The following is a 26,418-nucleotide window of genomic DNA, read 5'->3' as shown; positions in this document are numbered from 1 at the left end:
AAAAATTAGCAGTAGGATTCAGCCACTCTAGCAGAAGGAGAAACCCGCCGTGTTCAGGATTTTCTTTTTAACCTTAAGCGTGTTCTGAAGTTTATTTTCTCCTGTTCAGACACTGAAATCTATTGTACACTGCCTCTACTATACTGTATATCTTTACTGAATCCTACTTCAGAGGCTCTCAGACTATTAAAAAACAGATCCAGCAAGAAAAAAATGAGGAAAGCGTCTATAAAAGACATTTATAAGCAAGTGGGATTTCGTGGCCTAATGGTTAGAGAGACTGACTCCCAACCCTAAGGTTGTGGGTTCAAGTCTCGGGTCTGCAATACCATGACTGAGGTGCCCTTGAACACCCCCCCCCCCCCCCCATATTGTGTCCTTCAGAAGATTAAATGTTGTACAGGGATAAAAGGTCTCTTTATATGTACATATACAGTACATATAAATACACATATACAGTACATATACATACACATATACATATACATATAAATACACATATACAGTACATATACATACACATATACATATACAACACATATACAGTACATACACATACATATATACATATACACATACATATACAGTACATACACATATACATACACATACACATATACATATACACATACAGTACATATACATATATATACATATACATACACATATACATACACATATACATATACATATACATACACATACATATACAGTACATACACATACACATACACATATACATACACATATACAGATACATACACATATACATATACAGTACATACACATATACATACACATATACATATATACATACACATATACATATATACATAAACATATACATACACATATACATATATACATACACATATACATATACATACACATACACATATACAGTACATATACATACACATATACATATACACATATACATACATATATACATACACATATACATACACATACACATACACATATACATACATATATACATACACATACACATACACATATACATACACATACACATACACATACACATATACAGTACATATACATACACATATACATACACATATACATATATACATACACATATACATACACATATACATATACATACACATATATATACACATATACATATACATACACAGTACATACACATATACATACACATATACATATACAGTACATATACAGTTCATATACATATACATATACATATACATACACATATACATATACAGTACATACACATATACATACACATATACATACACATATACATATACAGTACATACACATATACATACAGTACATACACATATACATATTCATACACATACACATATACAAATACAGTACATTCACATATACATACATATGTTTTTTTTTATTTTTGTTTATCATTCGGCCCGACAGTTTTCTGAAGCATTTCTCAAAAATCGGAGACCCTGCCTTTAACTACCTTTACTGGACCTCACAGGTTCCTAACATTTTCTATCCAGGAGCACACAGTAGTGCCCTTTGTCCTAAGCCTGGTATCTGGTGGTTCTCTACTGGGAATAATGTAGGGCGAAATGGGGTGGGGGAGAAAGCTAGAGACCATGCCAGTGAACTATTGGCACCCTGTTAAGCCCAGAGGTAATAGAAAGGAGTGAGATCTAGTGACCGGTCTATGTGTTTGGTAGAGAGATCAGATGTTGTGCAACGTGGGAGGTCTGATTTCGGTAACCGACAAGGACATAACTGACCTTGTGCGCTAACATTTTGACGAGTGTGAACGTTACACCGATTTTTTGGTCCGTTTGCTGATATCATGTCGATGTTTATCGTGGAAAAGAAAATACATCTGCTGAGGTTGAGCACTAAAACATTCGAATCTGGACCTGATTAATGCTACTCATTAACTTAGAGGAAACCGTCTACAAAGAAACGCAGGCAAAATATAAAAGATGCTTCTAACTTACTCCAGAATCTACATCTAAACTCATTCATCTACACTCACAGTCTATTGTCTGTCTTTCAAGAAGCTGCAGGTCAAGATGCACTGACACAAAGTATTCTACTGCCCTCTGCTGGGCACCACTGAAAACACACTGTGCAGCTATTACACTTCACCTTATTAGAAATTTGTGGCTATTATGAGACATTTATTTTGTGCAATGTTTCTTAAGCAAGTGTTAATTATACAAAGCATATAAAGTGACCATGATGTATGCGTGCAGAATGCCAGACGTTCAGATAATTTAAAAAAGCCTTTCACTTTTCATTCAGCTCTTGTGCTTTAACCTGGAATGATCTAACAGGTAGAGAGATCATCTGACTTCAGCAGGAAGGAATTAGTGTTAATTCTGTAATGAACTCTGACCTTTTTGGTTCCTCATGAGCTCTCGGTTCCACAAATCCCCTGGACTTCAAACTGTTGTAGAAAGGACGCTATTTACATTGACATTATTTCCTGTCCAGTGTCACCAAAATGAGGATGAGGTTCACTTCTGAATCTGGTTCCTCTCAAGGTTTCTTCCTCATATCATCTCAGGGGTTTTTTCCTCACCACCGTCACCTCAGGCTTGATATTTAGTAATAAATAAAAGCACTGTACAAATAAATTGCAATGAACTGATAGAAATATGGGAGTTGGGGGTTCGATTCCCGCCTCCGCCTCGTGTGTGAGTTTGCATGTTCTCCCTGTGCCTCGGGAGTTTCCTCCGGGTTCTCCGCTCCCCCCCCCCCCCCTAGGTGTAATGGGAATAAGGTACTAATAATACTTATTAGTACTTAAATCTTGCTGTTTTAGTTCAATATCCATTTCTTGTTCCCATCAGGCTTAATGCTTAGCACGTTTGTTTCGCACCACCACGGTCGAGGGGTTCAGGTTTGACTCCCACCTCCACCCTATTTCATGTATTCTCTGTACTCCAGGGGTTTCTTGGGTACTCTGGTTTTCTCCCCCAGTCCAAACACATGCATACAATTCTGAATGACATCTACAGTGTGTGAATGAGTGTGTGTCGTGTACCATGTTGTGTCTGAGAGGTGGGAACTTTGTACTCTGCTTCTCTGTTTGCTGATATTTTGAGCTGAGGTTGAAGAATAAACCATGCAACAAATCTGGACACCAAGTCCAAAATATTCTGACTGATTAATGCTACAGCTTAATCCAGGAAACGGTGGATTTGTGTGTGTGTGTGTGTGTGTGTGTGTGTGTGTGTGTGTGTGTGTGTGTGTGTGTGTGTGTGTGTGTGTGTGTGTGTGTGTGTGTGTGTGTGTGTGATATCCCCCACGTCGTGCCTGGAATAGTCTCCAGGTTCCCCGTAACTCATTGTAGGCTAAGCAATAGAGTAAACAGATGGATTTTTGTTACCATCAATTATTTATGAGAATAATAACGCCATAATCACTAATAATGCTATAATTAAGTTATTTAGTGCTTCTTTAACATTTTTTTTAGCTTGTTGTTTCAACTGTCATTCCTAGCTAGAGCGCTCTTTTCTAGAATGTACTAGAATATTTGATTAAGATTTTAGTATCCTTTAGTAAGATTTAGTAAGTTTCCATCTCCTCATGCTTATAAGGTCAAAAACAACAAACACCATGCCAATGTGTTAATAGCACATAGGATCACACAACGAAACAGGCCAAGCAGAATGATTCGATGTCCCTCTGTGCTCTTGTAATTAATAGCAGCGCTGCTATAAACTGTGCCTAAAAAAAAGATTAGTAGTTTTATTTTTAGTCTAGAGGGGGCACGGTGGCTTAGCGGTTAGGACGTTCGCCTCACACCTCCATGGTCGGGGGTTCGATTCCTGCCTCCGCCTTGTGTGTGTGGAGTTTGCATGTTCTCCCCGTGTCTCAGGGGTTTCCTCCGGGTACTCCGGTTTCCTCCCCCTGGTCCAAAGACATGCATAGTAGGTTGATTGGCATCTCTGGAAAATTGTCTGTAGTGTGTGTGTGTGTGTGAATGAGAGTGTGTGTGTGCCCTGTGATGGGTTGGCACTCCGTCCAGGGTGTATCCTGCCTCGATGCCCGATGACGCCTGAGATAGGCACAGGCTCCCCGTGACCCGAGAAGTTCGGATAAGCGGTAGCAAATGAATGAATGAATGAATGAATTTTTCGTCTAAACTGAGAATAAGGAAATAGATCAGGTTCTACTACTACTGTAATTATAGACTGTACCGATGTTACACCTTTACTGCCACCACCAATTTTTAAAAACTTTCCTGTAGTCTGGAGTCTGGGAAAATCAGAGCATTGCAGATTAAAGAAGGGTTTAATCTTAGCAGCTCTGCGGCTTTTAAGGACCGGTGTTTCATGCTGTAGGAGTTCATGTGCTGTGTACGACGTTCCAGTTATTGAGAATAATCCATCGACGGAATGAATGTAATCCTATTCATTAGTCATGGCTTGCATTAAAATGTTTCTAAAGCATTTTGTAGGTTGATTCGCGTCTTTCTCCAACACAGAAAGTCCTGTCTCGCTATGATGTGCTCTCTGATCTGCACCTTAACCACGTCTATAACGACTGCGGTCTTAGCCACTGCCTCGGGCATGTACAGTACAGTATATCCTCTACAAAGGCAGAAACAGGTCTTCTCTAATCTCTGATATATATATATAAAACCACATTTGTTGTAATTCATCAGATCAGGACTGGCTTAACCAGCATTACCTTGAATTAAAAACTCAATAAGGCTAAAAGAAAAAAAAACTTGCTTACTGCAATCTAAGGCATTTAGCAGACACCCTTATCCAGAGTGACTTACAACTGAGCGTTAAGGGCCTTACTCAGGGGCCCAGCAGGGGCAGTTTGGTGGACCTGGGGTTCAAACCCATGACCTTCTGATCAGTAGCCCAACACTTTAACCACTGAGCTACCACATCCCACATAAAACCTCTTATAGTGCTTAAACAGTATATTGAATAGAAGGCAACCAATCTGAGCACTCAGAGCATTAACAGCGTGTGTGGTCATTAAACACGAGTGCAAGGTGGCATAAATCGTCTGCACACCAGGCTATTTGAGAGCGTGCAGAGAAACCGTCTTGAGTGAGAGCGGTGAGATACGAGCGCTCTGCAGGATCTACGCATTGCCCTTGAGTGAAGGTGCGAGTGCCACCACCTAGTCGTCATTTTTAATGACCACACACTGTTCTGCCCTCACGCTCTCTACTAAAGATTTAAACACTGTGAAACAAGGACTTCTTTGCTAGTAGAATCTGTAGAGAGCTGAAGAACGTCATGTGCCACGAAATCCTTGATGTATGAATACTAAATCAAGCACTTCCCACACTTTATGTACATAACCGATCTGTCATATATTCTGTATTCATATTTAATACTCATAATATCTATCGTATCACTTCTGCATTGTCTTGTATAGTCTGTATTGTATTGTATAGTATTGTGTTATTTATGTCTGTACTTTTGAGTGAGTCACCCCAGAGAATTCCACTTGTGCATGCTTAAACAATAGTTGTATGCTTGAAGCTAAACATAATTTTGTTATCATTAGCATTAAAGTGAAAAAAAGAAATAAAATAAAATAAAAAATACAAATGTTTTTATTGTATTTACAATACAAAATGGTTTAACATACTGTACTAAAAACATTGCTTGCTGGTTTAAGTTCCAGATCTTTTACATTTTACAATGGCATTTAATATAAGACATTTCACTTAATACAGTTTTTCCTATAAACTCACACCTACAGGGTCGGGGGTTCGATTCCCACCTCCGCCTTGTGTGTGTGGAGTTTGCATGTTCTCCCCGTGCCTCGGGGGTTTCCTCCGGGTACTCCGGTTTCCTCCCCCGGTCCAAAGACATGCATGGTTGGTTGATTGGCATCTCTGGAAAATTGTCCGTAGTGTGTGAGTGTGTGAGTGAACGAGAGTGTGTGTGTGCCCTGCGATGGGTTGGCACTCCGTCCAGGGTGTATCCTGCCTCGATGCCCGATGACGCCTGCGGTAGAAAATGAATGAATGAATGATAGATAGATAGAAGATAAATAGATAGATAGATAGATAGATAGATAGATAGATAGATAGATAGATAGATAGATAGATAGATAGATAGATAGATAGGAGACAGGTTCTAATGAAATATGCATATATTTGCACACAAAACCAGAGGAAACGGTGTGTGTGTGTGTGTGTGAGAGAGAGAGAGAGAGAGAGAGAGAGAGCTCAGTGGGTTGGGCTACTGATCGGAAGGTCATGGGTTTGGACCCCAGGTCCACCAAGCTGCCACTGCTGGGCCCCTGAGCAAGGCCCTTAACCCTCAGTTGTAAGTCACTCTGGATAAGGGTGTCTGCTAAATGCCGTAAATGTAACTAAATTGGCCAATAATCCGAATCCGTACGGACATTAATAACACTTTACTATACGACACAATCCAGACCACGTGATATAGAACATAGACAGAATGAGTATTAAATATAAATCAGTTAATGTACATAAAGTGTTTAGGGTTCCAAACGTTCAGCGTTTTCTCTTCTGTCCAGCAGCACGATTCTAAACAAACTAACCGACTTAGAACTGGTAAATTCGGTGTCCCACACACACAGGATTCAGGATCTCACACCATTCTATTGTGAGCGTCTACTTTCACAAGCTCCAGTCTTTCTCTATCTAAATACAGGCCGCTTCGTGATTGGCTCGTGTTCGTGACACGTGACCGACTTCCGCCTGGAGTTTTCGCGACAGCTGGAGAGCGGTTGTGTACCGCCGGAGTATCAGGGTCGAATTTGTATACACTTTAATTACAGCTCCATCGTTATAAAATGGGCGATAAGAAGAGTCCGACCAGGTAAAGCAGCAGCAGGCTGTGAGTTCGAGGCGGTGTAGCTTGTTTTGAGGCGCCCACATAGCCGTACATGGCGGATTAGCTTGTTGTGTTCCAGCGTTAGCGGCGTAAACAGTGCAGCTGTGGCCCTGACACATGTGTGTGTGTTGTGTGTGTGTGTGTGTGTGTGTGTGTGTGTGTGTGTGTGTGTGTGTGTGTGTGTGTGTGTGTGTGTGTGTGTGAATGTGTGAAAACCGTGTTCCCTTTGTGTCTCTGTGTTTTGTTTGAAGGCCGAAGAGGCTGTGTAAGCCGCCGTCAGACGAAGGCTGCTGGGACTGTAGTGTGTGTACTTACAGAAACACCGCCGAGGCGTTCAAGTGCATGATGTGTGACGTCAGGAAGGGAACGTCTACACGGTAAGAGCTCTGTGTCCTTCTCCTCACGCCTTATACACGCCTTATACACGCGTTTAGTCACGTTCATACTGTATCAGTACTCTAGTTAGTCATATTAGCTTCGACTCCGATGCGAGAGTCGAGAAGCTTTTATTGTCGTTACGTTTATTGTCCGTGTCGTGTACGGTATACAGAGCTGTTGTAGTACACGGTGACGTGACACGACGTTTCTACACGATCGTGGTGGTGCTACATAGGACAAAGACAGAGCTATAAGGATTCAGTGAGTGTCCTAGATACATAAAGTGTATCTGTACGACCTGGTGGACGCAGTGTAGGACACAAGGCAGGGTAGGACACAAGGGAGTGTAGGACACAAGGCAGGGTAGGACACAAGGGAGTGTAGGACACAAGGCAGTTCGAGACACAAGGGAGTGTAGGACACAAGTCAGGGCGAGACACAAGACAGTGTAGGACACAAGGCAGGGCGAGACACAAGGCAGTGTAGGACACAAGGCAGGGCGAGACACAAGGCAGTGTAGGACACAAGGTAGGGCGAGACACAAGGCAGTGTAGGACAAAAGCCAAACAAGACAGTGTGAGACAAGACAAAAAGACAGGAAAGATAGTGTATGACAGAAAGGACAGTATAGAACAAAAATACAGAAAAGACAGTGTCGGACAGAAAGACAGAAAAGAAAGTGTAGGACAGAAAAGACAGTATAGGACAAAAAGACACAAAGACAACAAAGACAGAGCAAACAAACAATACAAGGCATTACACAAAAGACAATAAACAAAAACAGCGCTGAACAAGTCCTCGTGAGTCCTTGTGAGTTTTTTGATCCCTAAAAAGCACTCAAAGATTTGATCCGTAAAAAAAAGTTACTTAAATACTCATATTTACATATACATACATATTTTGAGTGAGTGTTCGAGAACGAGAGAGAGAGAGAGAGAGAGAGAGAGAGAGAGAGAGAGAGCGAGAGAGAGAGAGAGAGCACACTGTGTCCTGGTACAGCCTGGCGTCTCCTCCACAAAGCGTTCCCACCTCGCTCTCAGAAATCATTTCCCTGAGCGCGCAACGACAACGCGACCTAATTTGCATATCGACTATTCGTCCTTATCACTGGCGATATCAAACTGCAAATTAATCTCAGTGAAAGATCAGAACAGAAGGTGATGGCTTAGAATTGTTCTTATAGAAAGTACTAAAAGTCTATCATCTTTGGTCAAGGCATCATCACTATACCGTTAGACATTTACAGATGACTTTGCTTTCTATCAAGACAAAGAAAACGTAGGAGTGATAGTGAGGAGTCATGAAGGAAACACGGGTACAAATGGAATGAGTCGCTTTTAAATGAAAACGTGTGAGCCATGAATAAATGGAAATCTGTGATTGGATGTCGGGCAACAGGAATCGCGGACAATAGTGATCAGTAGATCGAGTTTCCAACACTGCTCGGGATCCACCGCAATCCAGGATAAAGAGGTTACCGAAGACAAATGATCGAAGGAAGGAATATTAGAACGGGTGACGTAGAAGTAATATGAACTAATAATAATAATAATAATAATAATAGATCAGATCTGATCAGTATAACGGTATAACACCGGATCGGATCAGGTTTACGTCCGTAACAGCAAGTGCTTTACAGTAGATCCGCCTTTAACATGTTCACAATCCAGAAATGGTAGTTTCGTAATGACTTGCGGTAACCGCAGACACCGAGTACCGAAAATCGAAAGAAGGCTAGAGTGACAAATCGTTTGATAGCTGTAATGTTTTTTGTTTCGTTTTTTGTTTTTTAATGAATGAATGAATCGACTTCTGAAATCTTGATACGATACGATACGAGACGCGGTGCATATTAGTCACTTCCTGGACACGTGAACTGTACTGTAGATGTAGGTGGAAACGAACACACTGCTTTTTTTGCTGGCTTACTCATTAATTACATACAGACAGATGTTGTCTATTATGATACACGGATCCTGAACGAAGATTTTGTTGAGAGGTATCCGTCACCCAGGTGGCATCTTTATAATTGCACTCGGATGCTTATTTTATAGCATAACAAGGATCAGAATGCGTTGTGCGTTATCATGTTGGTTTCAGATACGGCGAAATATTGACCGAAATCATATCTTGCATCTCAGATCTCTAAGTTGGATGTTATAACTTTAGGGTGGTTTATTCATTTACTTTGAATGACTATGTATCATTGGTTTTGTGACTAGCAGACTTTAATTTTATACGTGTAAACGAATGCCTATGTTTTGTTTTTTTTTTGTATAGTATATAAACTCGGTTGTACGACACATTATAAATGCGTGGCATGTTTTTAATTGATTAGAGTGTTATATTTTATTACCTCACGAATGCAAGTAGATCCGAAGTAAAGAAACCCTACAGTAGTCGTGGCTTCGTAGTCGCCGAGCATCGAAAGGAAACGTGTAATTAAGGCAGCGTGTGGTATGAAAAGAGCTTTTAATCGTATTATATTCTCAGCACATCTACACCTTTATATCTGCATTTCACTTTCTGTAAGTAGGAGTGAGTTGTAAAAACTCCACTGTGTGAGGTAGTGAGGTATCGCATAGCTCATCAAAAGGTGCTTTTTTAAAACCTTACTGCCCTGGAATACTTAAAATATGTGGGTTGCCAGCATCAGGCATTTCCGACGGTGCCCCGGACCGTCCTTCGGTTAGCTTTAAGATCCACTTTTAGCATACGATACTTTATGAACTCCTTTTAAAATAAAATTTAATTAAGAGAGACACATTTTAAAGGGGATTTCCCAAATTATCCAGCGAATTTTTGTGCTTTAGTCTTTGCATTGCCAGTAGCAGAGATCAGCTTAGTAAGATCCCAGTGTTTGAGGTTTTCGGGATTTGGAATACAACCCGTTGTTTAGAGCTGACCACTAATGACCCCATTAGCCCTGACTTTACACTCTCCATGATGTCATCATCATTATTCATCCAACACCCTCTTCCAGGAAACCTCGTGCCGTTTCACAGCTTGTGGCTCAGCAAGTACCTCCGCAGTTCGCTTCACCCACACAACCCAAAAAAGAGAAGAAGGAAAAGACAGAGAAGGACAAAAACGACAGGGAGCCAGCAATGAAAAAGAACAGCCACAAAAAGATGAGGTAGGCAGTTTCAGTTCGGTTCAGGTCCTGCAGTGTTTTGAAATAGTTCAAGATTGTTATGTTCAGAGAATGTTATAGCAAATGTTTAATCTTTTTTTTTAATATGATTAGCAAAATGTTAAGTCGTACTCGATTCAGACACACAACTGCATTCCATTTAAAGCAGGCAGTTTCCTGGAATTTTCAGAAGCGCATTCATTTTAATAGATTGTAATGGAAAAATGTCTTCACTTTTTTCTTTCTCAGTAAACAAAACCGTACCAAAGAGAGAATTTTGTATCTGTTTCTTTCCACTATTATAACTTAAACACCTTTTTTTTTTTTCCCCCCCTTTCTGTCGACAGGCCCAGGTTAAAAAATGTTGACAGGAGCAGTGCACAGCACTTGGAAGTCACAGTGGGAGACCTAACAGTCATCATCACAGACTTTAAGGAGAAAGCAAAGCCCTTATCCTCCTCCACAAGCTCATCCTCCTCCACAGCCACGTCAGCAGACCTGCGCAGCCAAAGTGGATCTAGCTCGGATAACACCGAGAGAGCGGTCTCCAGGTCATCATCTCCTCGGGGTGATGGCTCATCAGTCAACGGAGAAGCACACTAACCTCTGATAAACCCTTCGTTTTACCGAAGGTCAAAGATTTTCCTGCACATATCCCCACTCCCCCCCGGTTGGTTTTTTTTTTTTTTTTTTGACTGGATGGGGCTTAGAGTTTCCCCACAAACAGTCACTGCACTAAGATCATAGGAAGGTCTCAGTCGAGTAGCAAGAAGTTACAATACTGCCCATGTAAAGTGTAACCATCAGTGTGATTTAAGAATATTGTTTAAGGGACTATTCGAGCTAATTAACATCTCATCCTTTCTAAACTCATGGAACGGCTTGCCGAGACCGTTACAGATGTGTGTCTGGAAGAAAAAAGAATGTAAGAAGTGGTACGTTCCAAGCGCTCTCTCTCTCTCTTTCGCCTGACTGGAAATTTAAAAAAAAAGAACCTGGATGAGATCGAGGATCGGCGGTTTTAGATCCGGGACAACACAGACACGGGGACTGAGATTGAGATCCACTAACAGTCAATGGCCATAATTTTGTGAAGTTCAACATTGTTGGTATTGTTCATTTTTTAATGAGGAATATTTTGGTATGAATTTCTCAAAAGTGGAACGTTTACAGAATATAAATGTGAAGAGTTTTAGGAAGGGATGCATCATTACTGATCCCGGTATTTAACATTTTGATACCATGCCTATTTACGCATACTTGTAAAATTACTCAAATATCCAATACCACGTGATTACCACGTCACGGAAGCCTAACGTGTTGCCACGCTAACGATGAGACGACATGAACGGACAGCAATCTATCAGTTACCTTGAATCATGATTAATACTTGAAGCATGACAGACTACAAATGGCACTCTGTAAAAAAAAAAATCTAATCAAAAAAATCTTCAGTAAAAATAACCAGATAAAACGTATCGTGACTTTTAAACCGTACGCACAAACGTATGCGTCCCGTGCATACGGAGAATTATTAGTAAGTGTGGTCGTTATAATTAACCGCAGGCTACTGTGAATTGCACACACACGACGATCTACACCACCACCACCGAGCAGCGAAGCGAGCATGCAGAGAAACCGACACACGAGAGCACTTCAGTTCTGCGAGCACTGAGACACTTTGCTTCGGTACAATTCACAGCACACTGGCATCTCTATTAATGGCCACTTTCCCTAATGCTAATTTGTTATAACAAACCCGGGATAAAAAGTTGTCCGTACGAACAGAACAAAATAAAAAAATCACGATGCTCCTGATGGATTAAGACGAAGTAGGTTTCTCATTTCGTCATCGCTACGAGTATCGCCACGTGCACCCAAAAAAAAACCAGAAACACGCTCGTACACGGTCTGGAAAAAAAACCACCCCAGTATTGATGCATCTCTAGTTTTAAGTAATGACCCGGTGTTGTTTTGAGAAAGTTGTACGCTAGTTACTTTATCGAATAATATAGCCAGAGTTTTATAAAAGTTTTGTTTTATTGCTTCTCACTTTACTACACAGCACAACTGTGTTTATCGAAAAAAAACGAGAACTCCTTCCAACGGGTTGTTGAGCAGCTTGTAAACCTTCAGGTGTTAAGGGGTTTTCCAACGTTTGTGTTTTTGTACGTCCATCATCGGCGTGTGTCGTTAAAATATAATTATAGGACAATTGTATAAAACAGGTGTGAATCCATGCAGTCAAGCTGAATGTGGTGAATGTTTCTGAGAAGGGTGTGTGTGTGTGTGTGTGTGTGTGTGTGTGTGTGTGTGTGCTTGTTTTTTATTTTATTAACCCCAGTCCATTGTAATCATCTTCCCCAAATCTCACACTTTTGCAATATGAACTTAAAAGCAATTGTTTTTTAGATACTTTTAAAGGTTAGAGAGCTGGATAGGAAGCTGTAGATCTATTTTCCATGTGGCTTATGTCTGTAAAGAAGCAGTTTGAATTTAAAATGCTTAGATATATATTATATTTTTTTCAAGAAAAGCCATGTTTCTCATAAAAGTATACGGAATCCTTTATACGTTTGGCATAAAGGGTTTATATAGAATCAAGTAATTAAAAGTTTACTGTGGTTCAGGTTAAGGTTTATATTGCATTTCCAAATAAAATTCTGATTATTCTATAAGTTTGTGTGTGTGTGTGTGTGTGCGCGCTGTGGTGTTTTATTTTGTGTTAGCTTTGTGCTAATAGCATGGTGCTAATCCTCTGGTGTTAGCTTTAGCTTTAGCTCGAGATGTTCGCTTCTCCTCACGTCCGTAGTTAGCTTCACGTTTCAGAGCCGTCAACCATGACGTGACTTTCAGTCTCACGGCTTCTAGTCTTCAAAACAATGCGGCGACACCTTCGTCTTGTGTCCGTGTGTGTGATCTCGGTGTTCGTCTCGGTGCTGTACGTGTTTGAGGAACTCGCGTCGTCTCTGGAGACTGAAGCCGGACGGTACGAGCCGCGACGTGAGAGAAGCGGCCGGGCAGGAGGCCTGAGCCAGCCTCAGTCTGAGCACAGGTAGCGCTAGCTAGCTACATGTAAACTAGCCGAGATTATATCTGTCCCTACCGGAATAAAGGCGGCTTTCAAGTAAAAGTTATATATAATATAAAAGTTTATATATATATATATATATATATATATATATATATATATATATATATATATATATATATATATATATAGTTAGCAATAGTTAGTTAGCTAGCCTACTTAGTATCTTGTATGCTATCATCTAGTTCTCATGCTAGTCCCTCAGTTAATTTATCAGCTAGTTCCTTAGTTAGTTTATCAGCTAGTTCTTTAGGTAGTCTCTCCTCTAGTTCCTCAGCTAGTTCTTCATCTAGTCCCTCAGCTACTTCCTCAGCTAGTTCATCAGTTAGTTTATCAGCTAGTTCCTCAACTAGTTCCTCAGCTAATCCCTCAGCTACTTCCTCACCTCATCTAGTTCCTCAGCTAGTTCTTCAGCTACTTCCTCACCTCATCTAGTTCCTCAGCTAGTTCTTCAGCTACTTCCTCACCTCATCTAGTTCCTCAGCTAGATCTTCAGCTAGTCCCTCAGCTAGATCTTCAGCTAGTCCCTCAGCTAGTTCTTCAGCTACTTCCTCACCTCATCTAGTTCTTCAGCTACTTCCTCACCTCATCTAGTTCCTCAGCTAGATCTTCAGCTAGTCCCTCAGCTAGTTCTTCAGCTACTTCCTCACCTAGTTCTTCAGCTACTTCCTCACCTCATCTAGTTCTTCAGCTACTTCCTCACCTCATCTAGTTCCTCAGCTAGATCTTCAGCTAGTCCCTCAGCTAGTTCTTCAGCTACTTCCTCACCTCATCTAGTTCTTCAGCTACTTCCTCACCTCATCTAGTTCCTCAGCTAGATCTTCAGCTAGTCCCTCAGCTAGATCTTCAGCTAGTCCCTCAGCTAGTTCTTCAGCTACTTCCTCACCTCATCTAGTTCTTCAGCTACTTCCTCACCTCATCTAGTTCCTCAGCTAGATCTTCAGCTAGATCAGGTATCCTAACAGTAGTTTAGCTGACATGCTGCACGTAATCTTAACAGAATAATGATAAACAGTATACGTACGTGTACTTTGGGCGAGTTTGTATGCAGCTAGGTAAATAAGACAGCAAATAAATTTAGATATGGGACATTAAAGTGGTTGGATAATACTATCTTACACACATTAATAAACTATTCTAGTAAACCTTTAAATGCCTATCCTATATATGTAGCTAGATGGGGTGGAGTAACACTTGCAGTCATTCGTAAACGTCAACACGCCTAGTACCATGTTTCCAACATAGTATTTGTGCGTCTTTCACTATGAAGCTTTTGATTTGCTCATTAACGGACTCGAGACGAACAGAGCTGTTAAAGCTCTAGATTCAACTTGTTATCCAGGAAGACAAAAGTCCTAGATGAATGTGGGTGGTGCAAAGTCATCCTCTTGGTCATTAGATGATGAATCAGATGTGTTTAGCACTAAACTATGAAGTGCTCTACATCACACCTGATGTGGAGCCTATTTTTCTTGTTCTGTCAGGTGTAAGTCAATGTCTGTCACACACTGGAATCCATATTGGAGACTGCCCCGTGATGTTTGTGGAAAGAACTGCTTTATGGAGTCGGCTCGTAGGTAGGATGGGTTGACTTGAACATTGGTTGCGACTTTAGATTATATCCATCAAAGTCAGATTGGCATTTGTATGAACTGTAAACCAGGCATCCTTGAAGTCTTGTGCCTCTCATGTCCTTCCGTACAAGTGCCGAAAGGAATGATCACATGGCCCATGATTTTCTTTTTAACCTGTGTCTCTGAACAGATAAATCATGCTCACCAGCTCACCAACTCGTCGGTGTCGTGTCGTTCCGCAGGTATTCTGTGGATGAAACGTTGTCCGCGGTGCTCGAGGTGGGCGGGACTGAGATGCTCAGGTTGGCAGTGGTGGCATGTGGCCCCAGGCTGGAGGAGACTCTCACCATGCTCAAGTCTGCGGTTCTCTTTAGTCGCAGAACTCTTCAGTTTTACATCTTTGCTGAGGATGAGCTCCATTCTGGCTTCAGAGATGCTGTGAGTTTGTTTCTCTCAATGTGACGTTCTGGCGTTTAGATGAACAGACATACTCTACCTTAATAAGGAAAATGATCGACTGTAACGAAGAAAGTTTAAGTACTTTCAAGCTGTAGAACATGTACGTCGTGTTATTTAGACGCTTGCGGTGTCCGTCGGGTTAAAAGTAAATGCCGCAGCACCGTTCAAACGTTATTCGTCTTATCCGGGGAGCTGCTGTAAGTGAAGTATAATCTGCAACGTTAATACTGTACTGAAGTGTTTAGAAGTCTGAGCAAGAAGAGAAAATGTAATCACTAAGCCTTTAATAGACATTGCACTAATCCTTGTGTGACACCTAGTGTGAAATGCTGACACACACACACACACACACACACACACACACACACACACACACACACATCTGTGTATGCCTGAACTCGTAAATTCGTCCACAGTGGATATGTCGTTTTTTCTTAATGAATTATGGCAAATTATTGATTACAGGATATTTTAAAGATAAACAATAATAATAATAATATATTGTTATATATAATATATAAATATTATTCTATAATATATATAATAATAAATAAACAATCATCTTTAGCTATATAGTACAATTTTATCTTTCTCAAAACTGATTAATCTTCAGTGACAGAAAAAAAAATTCTTTGGTGCTTCTCTGAAAAGTTCATGAGTGTCACCGTTGAGGGGAAGTCGTGGCTTAATGGTTAGAGAGTTTGACTCCTAACCCTAAGGTTGTGGGTTCGAGTCTCGGGCCGGCAATACCACGACTGAGGTGCCCTTGAGCAAGGCACCGAACCCCCTCAGCTGCTCCCCGGGTGCCGCAGCATAAATGGCTGCCCACTGCTCCGGGTGTGTGTTCACGGTGTGTGTGTGTTCACTGCTGTGTGTGTGCACTTTGGATGGGTTAAATGCAGAGAACGAATTCTGAGTATGGGTCACCGTACTTAGCCGTACGTCACGTCACTGTCACTTTCGTACCGCGTGTTTTATCATCACTAGACCGTAGGACATTTTATGCTCTGGACTTAAAATGGAAAAGTTTGGTTGTGCAAGGTGAGAATGATTCGGTGTCGTCACCGTGTCTGTTTTCTGCCAGTTGGAGTCGTGGCCAGTGAAGTTCCGTTCTAAATTTAACTACACTACCTACCGCATCACCTTCCCCGGTGATAATGCCAAGGAATGGAAGAGACTGTTTAAACCCTGTGCGTCCCAAAGACTTTTCCTGCCTGTGAGTATGTCTTGGTTTGGTTCTAGACATCATTTTTTCATTTCATCAAAAGGGTTAAGCTTAAAAAAAAAAAAACGCATTTGTTTTTCCTAGCTGATCCTAACTGAGGTGGATTCTCTGCTCTACGTGGACACAGACATCCTGTTCCTACAGCCAGTAGAAGAGATCTGGAACTTTCTCTCCCGGTTTAACAGCAGCCATTTGGCAGCGATGGCACCCGAGCACGAGGAACCGAGAATCGGCTGGTACAACCGCTTCGCACGGCACCCGTATTACGGCAAAACTGGTGTCAACTCTGGAGTCATGCTTATGAACATGACCCGCATCAGAGCCAAACGCTTCAAGGTATGTAATTGTGTTTGTTTTGTGTGTGTTTGTTTTGTGTATGTTTGTTTTGTGTGTGTTTGTGTGTGTGTGTTTGTTTGTGTGTGTTTTTGTTTTGTGTGTGTTTTGTTTGTGTGTGTTTTTTTTGTGTGTGTTTGTGTGTGTGTGTGTTTTTTGGTGTGTGTGTGTGTTTGTGTTTTTTGGTGTGTTTTTTTGGTGTGTGTGTGTGTGTGTTTTTTTTGGTGTGTGTGTATGTTTGTGGTGTGTGTGTGTTTTTGGTGTGTGTGTGTGTTTTTGGTGTGTGTTTTTTTTGGAGTGTGTGTGTGGCTTTTTTTGGTGTGTGTTTGTGTGTGTTTTTTGGTGTGTGTGTGTGTTTATGTATGTGTGTGCTTTTTTGGTGTGTGTGTGTTTTTTTGGTGTGTGTTTTTTTCTTTCGTTTTTTTGGTGTGTGTTTTTTTTGGAGTGTGTGTGTGGCTTTTTTTGGTGTGTGTTTGTGTGTGTTTTTTGGTGTGTGTGTGTGTGTGTGTGTGTGTGTGTGTGTGTGTGTGTATGTATGTGTGTGCTTTTTTGGTGTGTGGGTGTGTGTGTGTGTTTGTGTTTTTGGTGTGTGTTTTTTTCTTTCGTTTTTTTGGTGTGTGTTTCTTTTTTTTGGTTATTCGTAAATTAGATTGAAGAAGCCAGGTTGTATTTTGAATGTAATGCTCGTTCCACCAGCAGAGGTCACTGTAATTCTGTTAGTTAGATTCTCAGACGCTCAGATTTCCTCACGGTTGAAAGTGTTTCATCATGCACGTCTTTAAATAGGAAGAAGCAATATTAATTTAAAACACTGAGACATATCAGTGTCACTTCAGCCAGAATCCCACACAATAACGATGGGTGTGTGTGTGTAAAAGTTGTGAATGTTGTTTGCTTGTGACGATCATCCGAATGAAACTAGGGTTGTCAATCACAGAATTGAAGTTTACTCTAACTTTGTTTCTGTATTGTTTGAACAGAACGATATGACGACGGTCCACCTGAGATGGAGTGAATTGCTTATGCCACTACTACAGAAATACAAGCTGAACATTACATGGGGGGACCAAGACCTCTTAAATATCATATTCCACTACAATCCAGGTACATTATCACGTGTCCTTAGACCTGTTTATATAACCACGGAGTTCTGCTGTATACCTTAAACTCAACTTATTATTGGCATGTTTATTATCAATAACTTTCTTCTGGCACCGTTTGAGTAGCGTGTCGGCGTAAGACAGATGTATAAACACTTTGTCTTTTGACCACTGATTAAATGCCCCACAGAAAGCCTGCTTGTGTTCCCGTGCCACTGGAACTACCGCCCGGACCACTGCATCTACGGCAGCAACTGCGCTGCAGCCGAGCGACACGGGGTTTACGTTCTTCATGGCAACCGAGGTGTTTACCACGACGACAAGCAGCCTGCATTCCGAGCCGTTTACGAAGCCGTTCGGAAAGTAAGGTCTTTCTTAAAACCCTACGAACAAAAAATCGTGTAGATTCTTATATATCCGTATTGTTTAATAACGTTATTGTGAGGCAGCGTAGCATGCGTTTTCATTATTCATCAACACCGGATAAAACCTAATTAAATGTGGTTAATTTGTAGGAAGCCATATTGAAGTTCCTTCAGGCGAATGCTCGCACCAGCCTGGCGAGCTCTCTCGTTCTTCGTAATGGGAGCACGGTACGGGCTGAAGAAAAAAAACCAAGGGATCGGGAATCGTTCCTGCGAATATTTTTCGGCTCGAACACCTGTGCTTGTAACCCTGTGGGCTTTTGTTCGGTCTGCCGCATCAACTCTCGCTCGGCGTTATCGTTCCTTCCTGTTTTACTCCTCGACCCTTTCGAACGAACCACGCAGGGCTTCTCAAATTCATATTACTGTCACAAATAAAGCATCTCTTTTTAGTGATCTTTCTCTATCAGGGAAATGCGAGATCAGACCTCAGCTGTTTCTTCATCAGGATTCTTCAACAACAACTCTAACATCTGTGCAGTTATATCCCCAGGTCGAGAGGATTTGCTTTGGAACGAGTGGGAGCGTTTGCTCTGGAGCTGAAGGCTAGAAATCAATAGCTCTGTTAACTTCGACTGCCAGCCTACCAGCGCCACAGTGTTCCGGACTTAATCTCTGTCGGCCTCATTGGGGGCAACGATCGCTCCTAATGCGCTAATCTTTAAAGCCAACGCTCCCTTCTTCCTCTCTCCGTTCCTTCTCTTCCTTAAGGCATCGTTCATCAAGGTTTGGGGAGTCACTTTTTTCCCCTCTCCTTTACTCCTGTTGTAGTGAGCGGTCAATTCTTTGTTCATTTTATCAGAGGAACAGAGAAAGAGTGTGTGTCCGTGCCTCTGGTCATTACGGCCAGGCAAGACCTCTTCGCCCTTGACAGAGAAGGAAGCATTTTGGACCATTAGCTAAATGAGGTCTGTCATTAGTCGAAGCCAACGATTCAACTGAGTGCTGGCTGTATGGGAAGCCGAGCCCACGTTCAACGGTCCGGCCATGCGGAGCATCTACAAAAAAAAAAAAAGAGAGAGAGAGAGAATATCTTAGTCGAGTTTGGAGCTTTGATGTACAGTACTTAGGGCCTTTTTACACCCAGTCACTTCATGTGTTGTCTCTGATCCGATAGCTATCTGATCTGTTAAAACTGTCCCATTTACATCAGGCCACATAAACGCCTCTCGGCAAATCGGATATCGATCCGATCTTTTTACTCCCACCCAAAATGCTGATATATTTTACCTCATTTCCGGGGTAATTGAAACAGAACACACTTTGGTGTATGCGGTTGCTACAAAAAACAGCATTTACTGTTTGCTGCATTTTCGCTGGCTGCAGCAGCACGTTTTAAGTCCCGACGAGACGCCTGGGTGAAAGATCCGATCCAGCGCTGGTGGGAAAACGTGTTTGTTTTCACGCGATGCACGACTTGCGAGTCACCTGCGAGTGACGTACTTCCGTCTGGGAGGAGTTTAGCGCTGACGTATGTGGCTCGAACAACCACATTCATTTACACCTGTCCAGTTTCATCTAAAACGCGTCCCAGACCACCTCCCGAAGTGGTTTGAACCGTCGGATTTATATCCGTCTCCAAAACATTTCGGAGGGCATTTAGACCTGGTCTTTTTACCGTCGGGTAGATATCGGATCACAGAAAACGCATGAAATGACCAGGTGTATGTAAAAACCCCCTTACATACACCCTGTTGTCTGACACGGTGACATGATGGCCGTCGTTGGCTTAGAAATGTCCTTTTCCTGATACTTTCACCATATCTGTACTCTTTTCTTCTCTCTGAGTGCACAAGGCCTCAGGCCTCCCTGTACCTCGTGATAACATACACTCCCAATGGACACACTAACAGAGACAGGAGTTCAGCTGGCAGTAAAAGACCCCACCATTACTGTGCCAAACCTCACAGAAGCACCATAAAATCTTTAGTACCAATGTTTCGTTTGGGACCAGGAGAAAGCAAGGCAGCATCCAGCACCTCCACCCTTCCGATAAAAATCAATAGGAGACAGTAAACTCGGCGTCATCGAGGCATGATGTGTGTTCTATCATCGATGATAAAAAAAAAAATCACACTTTTATTTATTTATTTATTTATTTATTTATTTATTTATTTATTTATTTATTTATTTATTTATTTATTTATTTGTGATCTCATACCAAACAAGAGTAGAAAGCAGAGGCTCCATTTAAAAAAAGGTGCTTTCATTTTATTTACGTCGCAGGTTATAAAAGCACACTTTTTTGTGGGAAAGAAAAGAAGATTAAATCAGATCATTTAGTAAACGAAGAGGAATGCCATAAATCTGTGTCCTTGATTCACAGAGAAAGCCTTATTGTTACTTATTGAACCGGAAATTTCGTTCTACAATACCTCATTAAAAAAACAGTATCGTTAGAAGCCAAATGTTTATAACGGTTTTATTTATTTATTTATTATTTATTTATTTATTTATTTATTTATTTATTTATTTATTTATTTATTTATTTATTTTTGTCTTCTCATATTTTCCAGCCCCGGGTACAGCACATTTCACAGCAACTCTGAATCATCTTCTGTATTTTAGACACTTTTACCATTTGAAACGGTTTAACCCTCGGTCATTGTGTAAACCCAGAGTGAACAGAATCCTGCTTTACCTCGTTTCATGTGTCACACTACTCATATTTCACCCAAGGTTAATAACAATTAATCCTGGCTGTTTATAATCTTCACGTTTCACATCGTACGTTCCTAAACCCTGCCTTAACGTTCTCATTTGCATATTCCTGATGAACAAATCCGGGGTTAACATCGCAGAAGACGTGAGGGGTTTAGAACTAGGGATGCACCGATACCACTTTTTCTGCCAGTATCGACGATACCGATACCGATATTATACATCGACCTTTTTCCGCTTAACGCCATGTGTTCTTTCGCATGACTCTTCTGAAGGTGCTTGATTAAATTTGTCGTATTGTAATTCGAAATACTACATCCACCTCTTGAAACTTTGGCTTTACAGACATTCCAATTTTTTGCAGTGCTACTCTCTGCCGAATCAAGCGTAAGATACTTCCAAATGAGCGACACGTTAAACGCGCTGAGGTAAACGGAAAGGACGCCTGCTAAACTTGCCTGTCTGTCGCAGGCGGTTGTGCAACATATTTCCTATAAAATTTATTATATTTATTTTTATTAATGCGATTTAAGTGTTATTAAATTAATTCAACTAAGTGACGTGAAGTGACGTACCGCTAAGTACGGTGACCCATACTCAGAATTCGTTCTCTGCATGTAACCCATCCAAAGTGCACACACACACACCGTGAATACACACCCGGAGCAGTGGGCAGCCATTTACTGTATGCTGCGGCACCCGGGGAGCAGTTGGGGGGGTTTGGTGCCTTGCTCAAGGGCACCTCGGTCGTGGCCGGCCCGAGACTCGAACCCACAACCTTAGGGTTATTAGTCAGACTCTCTAACCATTAGGCCACGACTTCCCTACATTTAATATATAAGTGTATTTTTCTTATAAGTTCCAGCAATAGTCTATGATGTTATCTATTCATTAATCAACCACCAGGGGTATCGGATTCGGATCGGTCACGCACCTCCGATACCCGATCTACTCAAAATGCTCGGATCGGCGTCGATACCGATCCTAAATATCGGATCGGTGCATCGCTATTTAGAACAACGATTACCTGCGGTACCTTAGTGCAGTGTGAAAAGCCATTTTCCTCCTTTATACATATATGGAGTCTATATATGCCTCAGGTCATCATGACTCATATCTCGATCACAAACTACACAAACTAACTACATCCCTTTCCTTTTTATTACTTTGTAGGGATTAAATATTCCATCATAATAGATACCGAGTTGTGTTTTTACTAAGCGTTAGTGTTTAGACCAGAACGGCGTAGAGCAGGATCGATTTATCCGAACACGTCTGACGTTCTTCTCTATATTTCATTCTTTATTTTTGTGCAGTTCCCATTCGGAGAAGACGCGAACAAATTCCTACTCAAGCCTCTAGAGGAAAAACTAAAGCAAACCCTGCACACGTACTGCGGACGATCCGGCCACCTTTTCACTAAGAGGTTACAGCAGAGTGTCAGAAACCTACAGAAGGAAAACCACGACACGAGATGATGCGGCTCGTCCATCTCGGCTTCACGCGAGTCCACCGCATCTACGGAGCCGCCGAGGAGAAGTGACCAGCGGTGTGAATCGGGTCGTCCCGATTGTCCCGTACGGCCGAAACGGAAGTAGAAACAAGGCACTAAAATCACTTTTTTACACGGTATCGGGAAGAGTCCGATTTCTACAAACATTTTTTTCTAGATCCAGATCCTCACTACAGCCCTGTTTTTTTCTTTCTTCTTGTTTTTTTTCTTTCTTTCTTTGAATCGACTAATGACGAAGCTAATTAAGCGTGTTGGTACCGCAGGCTGTGAATCGTTTTTCCGGGCACTAACATGTAACGTAGGGTAAAATTTCCTCACCTTAAACATTACGCCTCATTTCTATCGAGGGACAGATAAATACATTTTATCTACTGTATCGAGGTCTTTTTTTATGACTTATGAATTCATTTTTCTCAGAACGTCGTAAGATTGCGTGTCTGTACGATTAGCAAACGAGCCTCTGCGTGAACGAGGGATAATATGGGGAAACTGACGGGTACAAAGGGCGAAGTACAGGCATCAGTTAAGCTTAATAACGTATAGATACGACATGGGCGAACTTTCGCTGGTCAGTTAGGAAGCGAGTTTTCACAGCTCACCACAGTATCCTCGAAGGCGTGGCCATATCTACACACTACAGGTATTTTGTTCTTCAAAGTAAACAGTCCAAATGCAAAAGCCTGGTTGTTTTTGTTCACATATATATATATTTTCTCATAAAATGAGAATTAAGAAAAGAACATGAGGCATGAAACACCAAATTTACACAGGTTTAGTTTGTGTACTCCTGATGGTGGCGCTATAATATAGTGCTTAAAGCTGCGGTGCACGATGTTTGAAAGCTAATGTTGACATTTGAAATCACCAAAACAAACACGCCCCTAACTCAAATGGGTGTCACCCCTGTTTTGATAGCTCCTCCCCACACATACGTACATAACCCAGGCAACTATTATAGCAGAACCTGCCGGGGCGGCCGGCCGAGGGGATATTTTTATCAGTAAATGAACACAGTGAGTAATACTACGGTAATACAGATGTGTTTTTGTAGTATTGTGTGTTGTAGCGTGAAAGGTTTAGCTCCGTTTCACGTGGAAGACGACGTTCGACACCTAGAACCCGAGGCAGAGGTAACGGCAGGTATCCGCCATGTCAGTGTTTCAATCGCTTTCTGCTAATGTCACACACGCACACTGAACACTCTCTCCGCCGAATATTGACAAGACACGCCCCTTTCTGCTCATCGCCTACACATCTGTTTTGTTTGTCGGCCCGACTCATTTTTCTGAAGCGTGTTTCAAACATCGTGCACCGCACCTTTAATGTTTCTTTCTCTTTTTATGGAATATGGACTAATTTATCAGTTTTGATACATTCAAGAACAAAAGCAGTTCACTGTGACCTTAAAAACAACGCACAGGTCTTAAAAGGGAAAAAGATATTACAAAACTAATACACACTCATTTTTCTGAAATTCCACTTAGCATACGAGACAAACGATAAAAATAGAATGTAATAAATAAAATTTTTTTTTTTTTTTCTGGGCCTCGTGATCAGAGTTCATTCATCAGTATTTTAGCCCTTCCAGGTTTTGAGCTTTTTTTAGAGAATTCTGACAGGTTTAAAAGTGTTCAAGCGTATTTTATTGCTGAATGTTGGCTATAACACTTAATTTCGGTACCATGCAAATATTCTTAATATTCTACACTACCGTACGTTCCCTGGCCTTTAAATCTTCTGTGGTATTGTTTACAATTAATAATATATCAGTTCATTTTATGATGTAAAAATCAATCGAATAAAGATTCAACAAAATTATTATTTTTTTTATATTATACTTTGTTCCTGAAACATGTGACCGGTTCTTTACAAACGCTAAAGATGTGTCGGAGAAGGAAGGTGACGGGCCGCCGGTGTTAAACTCTGTGTTTACAGAAATGAAGAAGCAGAGAAAACTTGTTTAACTTCTCAGACACCTTTTCAGTCTGAAATCGAAACTCCGTCTCGGATTCGCTGTCGGTTTTGTAAGAAAAGTCACATAACCGATTGAATCCGTCTCGAGCGCGTAATGAACATCCGCTAGGACAGATGTTTTTGTCACCGTCCGCACCGAATAGCATTGTACACGTATTTCTGATGTACAACAGATCCGTCAATTCCGTTAGACAGAATTTAATCCTGAATATAGAAAATATTTTATATAGTCTGATTTCATTTGATGTCATCATGAATATTCATGTTCATGTTCATTGTGGTACCTTTTTTTTCTGAATGTAAATATTTGAACGATGCAGTATATTTTTGTAATAAACGTTGCACTTTTAATTCATTTTCAGTCTTCTGGGTTTTAAACTAATTAGTATGGGTTAAAAAAGGGGGGGGGGGTTTCTGTGCTTTAAATCCATGTACGGTGAAAGTTCATCGCAAATGCCAAACTGTGATTTAGAATAAAACGCAGGCGGGTCTGAGACTCGCTCGTTTCGTACCATCCATCAAGCTGCACTTCGCTTCATATATTAACCGTGTATTAGGAGATTTAGATGAAAAATGCACAGTGAACGTAGTTCCAAAGTTCATCCGCGACGTCGTGTCGTATCTCCGTATGTGAGTCGCGCCTCCGACTCTCCGTGCAGGAAGGGATTAATTCTGAAAATATCTCCCACCCAAAGCGTTATTAATTTAACGCAGCTTTTGGTTTCACGGGAGGTCTCGATTATTATAAGCTTTTCTGTAATTATCAGCTTTTCCACCACCTCTTTCAAACCCAGTGGGCTGCTAAGGGCAAGCAGAAATGCTAAATGCCCCCAAGCTTTTACTGGTCAATAAGGGGTCCACGGCAAAGGGTGGATTTTCATCGCTTTTTAAAAGTAATTATACTGTACAAAAGCAAAAAGAGGGATCATCTGGAATCGGTGAATACCTCGAAGTCAAAGCAAGACAGACGTGTTAGGTTACGAATTAAAGCTCTGTGTTTTAACGACTCGTTCTATATCATTTTACGTGACGCCGCCCATAGGATAGTCGTCTTAACGCTCGCGTATAAAGCCAATTGCAGTATGGACCTTTGAGGCAGACTATAGAATAAATCAATGAGAGCGAAATGATCCAGTCCATTGAAAATCCAGCCCAGTGATGGAGTACACGATGAGTTGCTTTAGGAAGAAAACGGCTGATCGAGGATGTTTTTGTAATTGGGCTTTTTGTAAGTTGGAACACTTTCGTTCCTCCAGAATGGATGAAAAGAATCACGCCGGTCCTGATGAAGAGGCAGGAAGCGAATAGGACCTCATACGGTGAGCGAGTCCGGGATTTGTTTTTTTGTTTAAAAGGGTAAATATACAAATCATTTCGCGTTTAAATTCCAAATGATTTTTTGGGTCGTTATTCGAATGGAAATAATTTTGCGATATTGACTATTGACTATGTTAAGCGTCTGAATAAAGGCACCGGCTGTTTCGTAGGAATGATTTTTCCCGCTGAAGCACGGATTCAGATGACGCTTCGATCTCGAACACGGATTGTCAGACTTGGAATCTGTGCCAGTTTGAGTGCCGGCAAAAGGGGGGTCAAGCCACTGTACAGTATGCGGGGTTTTTTTTTTGGACGCTTATAACCTTTTCATTAGTTCATCGGTGACTCAAATTGAATAAAAATTGTATTTGATGACCCAGTTATCGTGCGGAAGTTGGATAA

General features: G+C 41.2%; 2 protein-coding genes across 8 annotated transcripts; both read left to right on the top strand.

Moving 5' to 3' along the window:
• The first annotated feature begins 6,657 nt into the window (after nt 1–6,657).
• yaf2 (YY1 associated factor 2) lies at nt 6,658–13,022 on the top strand. The gene is made up of 4 exons (XM_027140863.2): nt 6,658–6,818; nt 7,085–7,210; nt 10,195–10,347; nt 10,692–13,022. The coding sequence occupies exons 1-4, from the start codon at nt 6,793–6,795 to the stop codon at nt 10,945–10,947; spliced, it is 561 nt and encodes a 186-aa protein (XP_026996664.1). The 5' UTR covers nt 6,658–6,792; the 3' UTR covers nt 10,948–13,022.
• Nucleotides 13,023–13,036: 14 nt separating this feature from the next.
• On the top strand, nt 13,037–25,054 carry gxylt1a (glucoside xylosyltransferase 1a). 7 transcript variants are annotated; one of them, XM_027140857.2, is made up of 8 exons: nt 13,037–13,399; nt 14,920–15,012; nt 15,252–15,447; nt 16,553–16,684; nt 16,778–17,029; nt 18,007–18,130; nt 18,317–18,489; nt 18,642–19,744. In XM_027140857.2, exons 1-8 carry the CDS (start codon nt 13,227–13,229, stop codon nt 18,927–18,929), a joined length of 1,431 nt encoding a protein of 476 aa, XP_026996658.2. In that variant the 5' UTR covers nt 13,037–13,226; the 3' UTR covers nt 18,930–19,744. The 7 variants fall into 7 exon arrangements, with proteins under 7 accessions (XP_026996658.2, XP_047675307.1, XP_047675303.1 ...); XM_027140856.2 differs by lacking the exon at nt 18,642–19,744 and adding an exon at nt 22,529–25,054 and having other exon boundaries at nt 13,075–13,399; XM_047819348.1 differs by having other exon boundaries at nt 13,263–13,399; nt 15,200–15,447.
• Nucleotides 25,055–26,418: the final 1,364 nt, after the last annotated feature.

The sequence above is a fragment of the Tachysurus fulvidraco genome, chromosome 10 (assembly GCF_022655615.1).
Source record: "Tachysurus fulvidraco isolate hzauxx_2018 chromosome 10, HZAU_PFXX_2.0, whole genome shotgun sequence".
In the NCBI taxonomy this organism is placed as follows: domain Eukaryota; kingdom Metazoa; phylum Chordata; class Actinopteri; order Siluriformes; family Bagridae; genus Tachysurus; species Tachysurus fulvidraco.
This window is presented reverse-complemented; position numbering and strand designations above follow the sequence as displayed.